The 13,303-nt window shown below is 39.8% G+C and overlaps 1 protein-coding gene across 3 annotated transcripts in view; it reads left to right on the forward strand.

Annotated features, from left to right (window-relative positions):
- Positions 1-13,303, forward strand: part of DLG2 (discs, large homolog 2 (Drosophila)) — a 2,340,373-nt gene that overhangs the window by 1,391,294 nt on the left and 935,776 nt on the right. Inside the window, exon 1 of one of the 3 annotated variants that reach the window (XM_010853192.1) lies at positions 8,277-8,670. The exons of the other annotated variants lie outside the window; for them this stretch is intronic. Coding sequence (XP_010851494.1) covers positions 8,362-8,670 — 309 coding nt within the window. The 5' untranslated portion in view covers positions 8,277-8,361. Of the gene's footprint in view, positions 1-8,276; positions 8,671-13,303 lie in introns of those variants that run through there. 3 annotated transcript variants of the gene reach the window in all.

Below are 13,303 nucleotides of genomic sequence, written 5' to 3' on the forward strand. Positions count from 1 at the left end.
GAGGATGAGATGGCTGGATGGCATCACCGACTTGATGGACATGAGTTTGAGTGAACTCTGGGAGATGGTGATGGACAGGGAGGCCTGGTGTGCTGCAATTCATGGGGTCGCAAAGAGTTGGACAGGACTGAGTGACTGAACTGAACAATGAAAAATTTCAATAGAAAACTAAACAAGCTCATCTGTGATAATGAAAAAAAAAATAGTCAGAACTTAAATTTTACTAAGGGAGTAAAAATTGTGTATACTGTGAACTACAAGACTTTTTTTTTTTTTTTTTTAAAGAACTAAGCAGGACACCTATTACGGATAATAATGCTTAATTTTTTTAACTTTCTAACTTAATGATGGGAAGGAAGAGAAGATGTCATGTTGCCTTGCTGCTCGCTAATATATACTTGTATTAATATCCCATGAAATATGTACACCTTTTGGATTATATCAAATTAAGAAAAGATGTCAAGAGGAGAAGGGGGCAACAGAGGATAAGATTGTCGGGGGCCTGTGTAATTTCCTCAGTTCTGTCTTGCCGCAGCAAAAATTTGAAATGGTGGACCAGTGTTACAGCTCTGTTACAGCTCAGGTTTATTTGGCAAGCAAAGGAAAATACATCCTCAAGACATGAGGGTGAACTGACCCAAAAGCAGTTCAACATTGGCTCCTCTTTTATAGGCTTTCTCTCCTCCCCCTGAGCCTGCCGTATGTAAACTGGGCTAGCCAGGAGAGCTGTTTGTTTCACCTGAGGTTCTCACTCCAGTCGGTGCATTTTCTTTTGTTCCGTTTTCTGTGGGCTTTTCCTTCCTTTGTCTTTTAGCCATCAACATTTTGGACTCCTTTTTTCCTATTCTACCTAACAAGGTGATTGGGTGGCATCACCAACTCAGTGGACATGAGTTTGAGCAAACTCCTGGAGAAGACTGGAGTGCTGCAGTCCAAGGGGTCGCAGAGAGTCGGATGTGATGTTTTTGTTGACTGAACAACAACGACAAAGAGGAGCGTGACTTTGGTGGCTGGAGTTTAGGATTCTCTCCCTGCTCTACTGCTGACTGGCTTCTGACTTGGGGAGCCACTCCCCTTTTTGCACCATCTAGCTATAAAGGGAGAACAGCTTGAAAACTCTTGAGAGAAAAGCACAGCTGTCAGGAAGTACAGCTCTTATGAATGAAGATCTGGCTAAAATAAACAGAAGCTGTTTCTTTTTTTAGTATCGAATATTATAAGACCACTAGCAAATTCTTCAAAAAGATAAATTCATACACTTGTACCACTCAGCCACACTAAATATTTTACACAATAACCTCAGAATGCTTTGCTATTTTGTGTTTAAATTCAAAATGCTTATCTGTTCATTTTACACTTGAGATGTAAAACATAGACTGGGATACATGTGTGGTAATAACCACTGAAGGATGATTTCATCTATTTTCTTGCTTAATGTATTTTAATAAACATTGAATGCCTTTTGTGCTTGACTCAGAGGATGGATGCAAATGAAAAAATAAAAAAGCCTTCTCCCTTCCCTATTGACTATTGATTAGGTTATGATTGAGGAGAATGGCACAGACAGGTAATAATGCAATCTTGTTTTAAATATGATCGTAAGTATTACAGTAGAGAAGCATAGGTGCTAACAAGTTTATAATGGGACAGTGACTTGATCTGTTCTGGGAGGGGGTGGGGCAGTGTCCAGGAATGCTTTCTTGAAAGGTGACATTTGATTTGAGCTTCTGGGAGGAATTTCTGAATACAAGAGTGTTTGGGATGGCAATCTGGTAGGAAGTAAGGTCAGGTAAATTTGTTTTGGAGCCCTGCTGCATAATAAGCCCACTCTTTTTAGACTGCATTGTGTGTTTCATTGAGATAGCTTTCAGGAGATTGTATCATTTTTTTTTTTATGAATGGTGAACGTCTTTTAATATTTTTTTAAATTGTAAATTGTAGCACACATGCAGTGAAGTATGTAAAACATTCATACAGTTAAAATGAATGATTGTGAATGAAGCATTCAGATAACCAACAAGCAATTTATCACCCTGGGATCTGCTTCCACTCTCTGCACTCTTCTTTCTTAACCCCTTCCTCATCCATAGGTATCCGCTCTCCTGAATCTTGTGATAGTCCTATTCTTTTAATGGCTCCCCTAGAAATCATGATATGTCCTTAACTTATCAAAGCCTGTGGCTATCATACCTTCATCTTCCTCCCAGATGACACAGACCATTGAAAACTTGTGTTGTTATATTCTCAATACAAAAAAAAAATTTTTTTAAGGGTATAGGAAAAATTTAAAAATGAGCCATAGTTCCACCACTAACGGTGGTTAGAGCTGCTTTCATTCTGGTGTTCGATCTGTTAGTCACTTTTAACTGGCACATACATATTTTGGAAAATTCTGCATGGCAGAACCACTGTGGCCAAAATAGAAATTTAAAAAGACAAACTGGGGGGAAATATTTGTACCACGAAGAAAGAGCTGATTTTCCAATTTGCAAAAACATCCTAGAAATCATTAAGAAGTAGATAGAGTTAGAATGCCCACCCACAAAAACATATAAGTCAGGAGGTGGTATCTTGATGCACCCCACCAAAGGGTGAGTAAGAATGAATTATGTGGAGGTGTGAAGAGGGCAAGAATCAGGAGCAGTGTGCACAAGCTGGGACTCAGTGCAGGTGTTCACCACAGCCTGTGTATCTGGAGGGTGGAACCAGGGAGTGAACCACAGATGAGGCTGGTGAAAGCCGCAGAGGCTAGATCACACAGTGCAGGATGGCGAACCATGCAAGACTCTTTAAACAGAGTATGTAGGGATAAAGATCCCCAGAAAATGAAGCTTTATTGGCAGTTCTGGATCATAAAGATGGTAGAACACTGAAGAATTAATGCTTTCAAACTGTAGTGCTGAAGAGGACTCTTGAGAGTCCCTTGGACTGCAAGCAGATCCAACCAGTCCATCCTAAAGGAACTCAACTCTGAATATTCATCGGAAGGACTGATGCTGAAGCTGAAGCTCCCGTACTTTGGCCACCTCATGAGAAGAGCTGACTCATTGGGAAAGACCCTGATGCTGGGATAGATTAAAGGCAGGAGGAGAAGGGGAAGGCAGAGAATGAGATGGTTGGATGGCAACACCGACTCAGTGGACATGCTGCTGCTAGTTGCTTCTGTCACGTCCGACTCTGTGCAACCCCATAGACAGCAGCCCACCAGGCTCCGCCATCCCTGGGATTCTCCAGACAAGAACAGTGGAGTGGGTTGCCATTTCCTTCTCCAATCAATGGACATGAGTCTGAGCAAATTCTGGGAGATGGTGAAGAACAGGGAAGCCTGGCCTGCTGCAGTCCTTGGGGTCACAAAGAGTCAGACATGACTTAGCAACTGAACAACAAACCTAATCAGGTTCTCACTTTAGAAGAAGTGGCTCTGGCCACTACATGAGCATGAATTGGCGTAAGGCAGGTGCCAGCAGCCAGTTACAAAGCTGGTTCACCAGTTTTACAGAGAAGTGATGGTGGCTTAGACTAGGATGGTCCTCATGGCGACTGAGGGAAATAGACAAAAGTGGAAGATACACAGACAGTACTGCAGTGCGTAACTGAATATGCCAGGTGGGCCTGGAAAGACCACAGGACAAGTGATATTAGTTTGATCTTGAAGGATGAGAACAAAATTTTTGTGATACTGTGGTTCATCACTTAGGTTAAATTGTTAAAATATGTACATTATAAGTGATTATCACCTTGTCATCTGTATTCATTTCAGATTCTCTAAGAAATGTCATGTAACCTGTTTTCCTTTTTCTCTAGTAGTGTTACAGAATTTGTTATAGTAGAATAAATGTGCATTTCCTGAAAACCGTTTGACAGCTTGACCTTTTCAATTCAGATTAATCCCCTCCCCACTAATATCCACCCAAATCCAAGTATATTAGTGAGAATTTGGGACCTTTTGAAATTTTTTTCTAACTCCTATTAAATCCTCTGTCCAGTTAAATCTCTATAGCAGTAGGGATGTATCCTGCACTATTAATTCATGCTTGCTTTTGTCTCATGAGATTTATGATTAAATTAGTATAAGTATTTTGTAAATAATTTTAGAATCTAAAGTACTTTAAATATTCTTGGTTATCTTATTTTGAAAGGTAATTGTGCTTAGTTCTGAAGATTGGGCTTAAGGTTATTAGATGTAGAAGAATGATTAATTCATTTGCATTTGTGGCATCTCTATTCTTTGCAGTGACAGAAATTCACTGTATACATTTTGCAAATTAAGAGAAATTGCCTCTAATACTTCATACCATTTTATGATTATTTAACACATGACTTGTAGCTGCTAAAAGGCTTTTCTGCTAACCAGCCTCCTGTTAGCAAGCACTTAGTTCTTCTTTTGTAATTAATATTTTCATACACATAGAGTGCCTAAAGGAAGTTTTATCTGGAAAAAATCTGCATAGTGTTTTAATGCAATACAATTTATTTAGCAATTCATCTTTGCTATGTATGTTTTATTAAAAAATCAAGCCAGGATTTTATTTTTAAGCCCCTGCTTTAAAATGGGATTATATGAAATCATGTGTGTGAAACTTGAAAACGGTAAAGCACTATAGAATTTAAAGAATCTCCCATTCAAAAAACATAAGGAAACAAAAAATCCCTGCTAATGGTTGTTCTGCAGAGTCAGTGCGAGGTCAAAGAGAGGTCAGTAAGATATATCTCATCTAGGCATTGCCCTGTACACCATCTGCCCATGTTAAATCACAGTGATAAGTAGGATGTAGACTTGTGCGCTGCTAATTCTTATTTTGCCAGACTTTCATGTCATCTTATGGTCATTACAGTTGACCAATTACAGTTGACCAAATTGAATTATCTTTAATTAGTAGGTCTGTCTCATATACAGTGGACTAGTTGGACATATTTATCTGTTTAAGTGGTCTGTCCTCAGACTTGGAAAGCCAAATGTCATTTTTGAAGAGAAAAAAAAATGGGGGAAGGGAGACAGGAGGCTAGAATTATTTTATATGTTTAAAGGGAAAGTATAATGTCAACAGTCTTATGGTATGTTTAAAAGAAGTTTGCTATGGACTTTAAGCTCTTTGGAGGAAAGTAACATTAGTTATGCAATATATAATATTTATTTTTCTGTATAGACATGACATGCAGAGGTTATTAAAACAGAAATTCTACTGTCCTTGTGATGGGAAGAAATAGCTCATTCCAAAGAACTCATTCATAACAGATTTAGGTCCCAATGAAGATTTATAATATCTTTGCCAAGAAATTTTCTGTCTTGCTGCAAGCTGCAAACGCCATTACAAGATTACAATGGATTCACACTGATTTACTTCTGTATAGATTGATTTTTATACTTGAGAGGCAAATAGATGAGAACAGGACCTGTATTCCCTGAAGATGTGATGGGCCTTTGAGCAATGAAATCTGCCTGAAAAACTGGAGAAGCATCTATGGTTAGATAAGATTGGAGAGAACCAAACTTATCACTTCCTGACACTCTTGTTTGCTGGGGTGATGGTATATTGCCATCTCACATCGAATCCTACTGTACAGCCATGTGTCACAGTGACACCAGATAAATATGAAGTTCTCGAGGGCCTTATTTGACCCAGAAGTTCATTCAGCCAGTATCCCTTGATTCAGTATTAAAAAAGAAAAAAAAAAAAAATGGGGGAGGGATGAGAGAGTGAGGAAGGAAGAGGAAGAGAAAAAAACCAAGATAATTTTCTGCCCCCTTTCTCACTGAATGTCACATGATGATCTATTTGCCGCAGTTTTGGTGTTTGTAGGTATTGACATCGACTCCTTGTTTCTCTTTTGGAAAGAAATACCATTAATGCCATTGTTGTTTCTACTCAACCGTCAAGCCTTTATGTTTTTGTGACAGATTTCCTTAATATTTCAGAGTCAACATGAAAATTAACCTTAAAAAGTAGTTTGTTTCTGGAGCATTGGTGAATCAGATCGTTTTTAAAGATTTTTTTTTTAATTCTTGGTTGTGCTGGGTCTTCATCGTTGTGTGGGGCTTTCTCTAGTTGCGGTGAGTGGGAGCTGCTCTGTGGCAGTGTGCCGCCTTCTCCTGTGTGCCTTCTCCTATTGTAAAGCCTGGGTGCCAGGAGCAAGGGCTTCAGCAGTCACGTGTGGGCTCAGTAGTTGTGGCACATGGGCTTAGTCGCTCCATGACGTGTGGGATCTTCTGGTGCCCCTTGCATTGCAAAGTGGATTCTTAGCTACTGGATCACCAGGGAAGCCCTGAATCAAATATGAGTTTCAAAAAATGTCAGCCACCCCCTTCATTCCTCTACTCTTTCCTTCTGTTCATCCATCCAGAAGTATATTTATCAGAAGCCTGCTATGTACTGAGCAGGCAGTGTACTAGGTGCTTGGGAAAAAAATAGTCAATATTTTGAATGGAGACCCAGACCTGTCCTTTGAACTTACACTTATGGGTCAGTGGAGAAGGCGATGGCACCCCACTCCAGTACTCTTGCCTGGAAAATCCCATGGACGGAGGAGCCTGGTAGGCTGCAGTCCATGGGGTCGCAAAGAGTCGGACGTGACTGAGCAACTTCACTTTCACTTTTCACTTTCACGCATTGGAGAAGGAAATGGCAACCCACTCCAGTGTTCTTACCTGGAGAATCCCAGGGACGGGGGAGCCTGGTGGGCTGCCGTCTATGGGGTCGCACAGGGTCGGACACGACTGAAGCGACTTAGCAGCAGCAGTAGCAGCAGCATATGGGTCAGTATTAATTAGCAAAGGTGTTTTGAATGCTTGCTGTGTCAGGCAAAGTATTTATATCAACCCCTTGTGCAGAATTTGGGAAAGGTCTCTTTGGCGCAGCTACGCAAAAAGAGGAAGTACTGCTCCTTTCTTTTAGGATTTTTATTTACAATAATGATTACTCCAGGGAGTCCTAGTGTTGAAATGTAGAATTTATTGTAATTATGACTTTAGGAAGAAGAATCTTGTCAATTAAGTCAGAAATGAGGTCTATACTGCCCCAGCACCTAGTCAATTCACCAAGAAAGGTGGATCTGATGGCATCTGATGATCTATAAATAAGAATTATATTCTGGGATTATATCATCTTTGTTTGGTGTTGCATAGATGGCAGTTTGCTTCTGAATTAAGCCAAAATTATTTTCTTAGGGATATGTGATAAGGACTACACGTTTTGGCAATAGATATGGAAAATTTTAAACAGAATAAAAACTCTAAGTACTGTTGTAATTAGCCTTTCACGTTCCTGAAAATACTGCATATGGTTTCTGCAATCATACTCAAATTTTAAAACAATCATGTCCTCTTTGGAAGGCAATTGCTTTAAATTGGATAGATTTCACTCATGTTTCAGTGAAAGAATTTGAAAATTCTGTTTTGGAAACCAAAATACTGGATGACAGAACTGGATGTGTCTTTCACTTTAAAATGCAGTCTCTCTCTGTGGTGAATATATTTGTTGTGGTAAAGTATTTGAAAGGAAATCCTCAGAATAATTTGGGGTAAAGAAAAACACTGTTTTAGAATGAGCCAACCCATCAGTTTTGAACTTTGAAAATTGCTTTATTTTGAATCAGAAAGGATTAATAATTGCTCATAGTGCAAAGAATATATGTTTGTATTACAATATATAATCCTGTTCTAAGACACACTTCCGAATTTTAAAGGACTCTGGCAAAATGCTGTGATCTCCGTAATTTTTCTGAATGAATCAGTGTTGAGTTACCTCAGGATTTCGGCCTGGGTCCTGGCAAATCTCTCTCTGAGTAAGTGATTCCTGTAAACGTTGGGAATTGTTTCACAGGTTAACTTTCCCATCATTTGACACTGCTTATGCTATATTGTCTCAGCCTAGATACATCCTCTCTGGAAAGAAGGGTCCTGGTAGTCTGATAAGAAGCTCTCTTTCCTGAGGTCTGGATTTTGTGTGGGGGGAATCAGCTAGGAGAGGGACAAGCCAGCATGCCAAATCACGGAGAGCCTCTGTACTGTGGGGCTCCATCCAAAAAGGGTTTGTAGCACAGTGTACAGTCTTGTAGCCCAGCTGTGTGGGGCATTGATTGCTTCTGCCTGGAGCAGGGATACTGTCAAGTTGCTCTGAGTTGAGTCATCTATTGACAAAGAGCTACCAGCCCGCAGATACTGCTGTGCGGAGCTGCTCCGGCGGCTCCCACCGCTCCCACGATGCCCTGCTTATAGCAGCTGTCAGAGATACTGAGGGATCCACGGAAGGGGGAGGGAAAAAAAAAAAAGACTTTTTACAACTGCCTGGAAGAAAGGGGGTGTGAGCTGGGAGGCATTCCCGTGCAGAGCTGACCAAAGGCAGGGGTAGGCACCCTTGCAGTATGAACGCACACCTCACCAAGCAGCACAGCTGCCCCCGGGGCTCCGGTGGCACGGATGCGGGTAGGAGTGTGCCCACACTGATCAGAGATGCTCACTGCGCGTGTGGCTGGCAGAGGAGTCCTCAGGGGCTCGGGTACACCTCCCAGACTATGCCCCCGTCGGGAGCTGGGGGCCCGGCTTCAAACAGGACCAAGCTGGTCACCTTGTGGGACAGTGTGCGGAAAAGCCCCCGAAAGACGAGCACCAAGGGCAGAGGGGCTTGTGGGGAGCGCTGTGCTTGCCCACATGGCTGGATCAGCCCCGCACAGGTGAGCCTTTTCCTGTGACTTTGCCTTGACGGTCGATCGGGAGAAACCGAGAGCAAGTAGGGGATGGTGAGCATGGTTTGGAAACTTTGCCGAGTCTTCCTTGCTGACTCTAGGGTACGCTGGCGTGGTAAATGGTAGGCCAAGAAATCCCGTCGTTTTCATAGGTGTCTGTGGGCTCACACCTCTGGGCGGCCTGGGAAAGGCAAGGGATGCCCTGCTCCGTTTCTTTCAGTGACTTTTCCCCAAGTTCAACTTCTCTAGTCCTCAGATGATTTTACTATTCTGGTCATAGTCTTTTAGCCCCACTTGTACTTCTAATCATTGTTAACTTTTTCTATTCTGTCTAGCCGAGGTTTGTATTTTGATTTTAAGGAAGAAAGAGAAAATGAACTTTAATCAGATACTTTCCATCTCTTTAAATATAAAGGAACATTTATTTCTTTAGCTATGGGATGCAGTGATTTGAAGTATGCTATTCTAATTTTATTCTGATAATGCTGTATACCTTTTTAGTAATGGAAGAGAAAATGTATCTGTACTTAATAATTCATTTTATAAACAAAAGGATTAGAACTGGAAGCAAACTAGAGGATGATTACACTCAGAATAAAATAATGAAACATTTCTTTTATTCATAGAAGCAATAAGGTGATTTATATTGAAAAGCACAACTCATATTCCCCTGTAACGTATTTCTGAAACAGATGTTCAGAATCCTTTAATTTGATTCCTAGCTTATTCTTGCCCCAAACTACTAGCATTTTACCAGAAGTGAGATTAGCTCATTTTTTTTTTCCTGCCTCCATCCAGAAGAGGGAAAACAACTTCCTGTAAATGCTATAAAATATAAATAAAATGCACCTGTAATCATTGCCATAAATATAGACTTCCACTTGTAAATATTCATTGAAAAGAGAGAAGGTGTGTTTGAAGAAAAATGCCTTCTTGATCTTAAAATGATTTTAGCATAATTAAGAAGTAGATATTGATCATGAGTAAAATGTGGTCTGAGAGGTGTAGAGAATGTTCCAATTTTAATATTATTTTTTAAAGTAGTTGTAAAAATATATCACTAAATCTTAAAGCTGTAGTTACATGTACATGATCGTGTATATGGCTTTTGATGCATTAACATCATGCATTTCAGCATCTGGGTTTAAATCAAGAATATATTGTCATTTTAGAATTAAACTAGTTCAGCTTGAAATAAAGCTTGATGTTTGGAAACTCAGCTGTTGTTTTTTTAAGTTAACATGAATTCCAAACTGAATACACAGCCTTGACAGTTATGAGGTCTCTGTATATTCTTTTCCAATACATGTGTTTATATGTCTTTAACCTGTATCTCTTAATTGATTAGGTTTAAGTCTCTACGTAAGGCTTAAATAGAGAAGACAAGTGCTTCTAGCTTCTGGATTTTGCACAGAGTAATATGTGCAAATATACTTGACTGTTATAATTCTTTTTATCCAAGATGTTATAAACTTTTCATAATTTCTCAAAGCAAAATCTCTAATACTATAATAACTATGCTCTAAAAATCTTGGTACATTCCTCATCAACCAAGGGAAACTTTTCCCTTCTTTGGTTTTTAACAAAGTCAGCCTCCTACTTGCTTAAATTTATAGCCATTTAGAGCTTTAAAGATTGAAATAGACTCTGCAATGATAATTAAAGATCCAGTGGCATATGAGAAGGCAATAAAATGAGACAGCCACTGTCTCCCATTATTCTTTGCATATACATTTCTATAAATTTTTTTCTCTTATTCACATGTACTTTATCAATTGCTAAGAGCAGTTATCCCCAAATAATGAAGAACCAGTAACATATCTTTTAGGGTCTTCAATGTCATAACACTCTTCTATTACCTGTTTCTTCCACCCTTTTACTATCTGAGTCCTAAAAATGTGCTACATCAGATTGATCAGTCTCTTTTCATTCCAATCCCATGCTCATTCAAATATATTATGCTGAGTATTTTTTAATGTGTCTGTATATGCACATGTACATAGATTTTAATATATTTAAATATCTCTATAATACCTGACTACTTGTATTATTAACATATTTTCATGTGACTATAATAGTATATATACATGTACATGCACACATAAAAATTAAACTCCTATGTTATTCTTTTTGCTCCTAGAAATTCCTAGCTGTTATTACACAATATTTTTCCTCTCTGTATTAAGTATATTTCCTTTAGTTTCGATAGGTACTCAGAAATGATGCTCTATGTATATATGTGTGTGTGTGTGTGTGTGCATGTATATAACTATTAATTTACATATGCATCTAAAAATATAACTAATACTTGAAATAGATGTGTGTATGTACTATATGCCCATGTAAAGTATCACAGAAGCGTGTGTATATATGTCCATTAAAACAAAGTGTGCTTTGAGAATTTTTGGATACTATCTTTACCCCTTAAATTAACTAACGATATCCTGTGAAATGTTTTAAAATAAAGGATAGAGGCTAGTGACAGTAAACATTAGTCTCATTGATAAGGCAGAAAGAAGGAAAGTGCACATTTGAGAGTTGCCTGGGGACCCGTGTGTGGTACAGCACGTGCCTGAGGGCTATTAAGTGTCTGGGAGCTGGGATCCTGCCCTTGGAGATAGCCGCTGTATTATGTGGAAATCGGCAGTGTGATTTCCGGCTGCTATAACACAGGGCCATGGTCATGACTTTGAGTTCCTCCCAAGGCTCTTGGCCAAGCTCCTGTTATTTGGGGTGCTGTGTACTAACAGGACTTTGTCATTATGTTGTTCCTAAACAGGAATAAAAACAGCTTCTGTCCCTTCTCAAAGAGTTTTCATTCCATTTGGATCTGTAGAATTAATATAACCATAATAATATGTAAGAAAATGGAAAATTATAGTATCCAGAACTGAGTTCTAGACTGCAAGATAATAGTATCGGCCTTGGGGGGTGGTGGGGAGAAATGTACCCATTGCTGCTTATGTGGCGTTTGTCCCCAGAGCAGACTGGTCTGGGGAGGCAGCACAAAACAGCGAATACTCAGAGACCAGGGTTCTGTGCGTTTGTTCTTTATTCATTCATTCTTCGTTTGTTTATTCAGCAATCATTTCCTGAGTGCCTACTATATGCCACTCTGCCAGACTCTGTGGATATAATAGGAAACAAAGTAATGTAGATACGACCCCTACCATTATGGAGCTCAGGACGTACAGTGGCATGCAACACTTAACAAATATATCATTATATATGCAGAATTATAGCATCATTAATCAGAATTTGGAAGTGAAGCAAAGTTCAATGGACAGCTGCAAATTCCATAGTAATTGTATATTCAAGATAGAGAGGGACCACGAAGGAGTAAGAGGAAAAGATCCTTTTTTAGAAGAGATACTGTTTCTCTCTATGCTTGGATTTTCTGTTTGTAAAATTAGAATAAAAATAGTACTTAACTTATGGTGAGGAATGACGAACATAGTATGTGCAAAGCACTTCGCACAGTGCTCACAGCTAGTAGAGACTCAGTACATATTTGTGGAGTGAATGAGTGAATGAATGAATCATAAATCCACAATAAAAGTTCACTACTATTCACCGATTCCTTCGTTCGTTTTACCTGTTTTTCTTGGAAGAGAAGGCGGTAAATCAGTGAAGACTTCGCAGGGGTAGTGACTCTGAGACTGAATTGAATTAACTCCTGAAAAAAAAAATGTGTGTTTATCAAGTGGGCAAAGAGGGAGATGCTTTGGGGGCAAAGAGAACAAATGCCAAAACAGACGGAATGCCCTGGTGCCTTGTGGAACTGCTCCCACTTCTGCTGCCCATGCCAAATGGGCGGGGTGAGCCTTGGAGACAGTCTCGCTGGGCTGGCAGCATTGAGCCACCATGGGGTTTGAGATCTCTGCCTCTCTGTGTCTGGCCTTATGGTCAAAGAACCCATCTAGGCCTCAGTTTCTCTGAAAGTGTTGCTCACTCAGTCCTGTCCAACTCCTTGCGACCCCATGGACTGCAGCTGCCAGGCTCCTTGGCCCATGGAATTTTCCAGGCAAGAATACTGGAGTGGGTTGCCATTTGCCACTCCAGGGGATCTTCCTGACCCAGGGATTGAACCTATGTCTCTTGCATTGGCAGGCAGATTCTTTACCTCCAGGGCCACCTCTATGTCTAAGAAAACTGGTTTTCCTAAATGAATCTCTGTATCTCTTCCAAAACTAATATTCTGTGGCTTTCTCATCTGACATCCATTAATTAATGAGAAGCACTTTAAAGAATAAATCCTTTAGAGCTGGATAATCCAAAGTGTGAACTTACTCTCTGTGACCTCACTTGCTTAACCTCTTTGAGACTCATTTGTCTTTTGTAAAATGTAGAATGATTCTATCACGTTGCAGTAAAGTGTCATAAGAATTGAAAGTACTCTATAGTCAAGGCTATGGTTTTTCCTGTGGTCATGTATGGATGTGAGAGTTGGACTGTGAAGAAGGCTGAGAGCGGAAGAATTGATGCTTTTGAACTGTGGTGTTGGAGAAGACTCTTGAGAGTCCCTTGGACTGCAAGGAGATCCAACCAGTCCATTCTGAAGGAGACCAGCCCTGGGATTTCTTTGGAAGGAATGATGCTAAAGCTGAAACTCCAGTACTTT

Source organism: Bison bison, unplaced genomic scaffold (assembly GCF_000754665.1).
Source record: "Bison bison bison isolate TAMUID 2011002044 unplaced genomic scaffold, Bison_UMD1.0 scf7180017864324, whole genome shotgun sequence".
In the NCBI taxonomy this organism is placed as follows: Eukaryota; Metazoa; Chordata; class Mammalia; order Artiodactyla; family Bovidae; genus Bison; species Bison bison.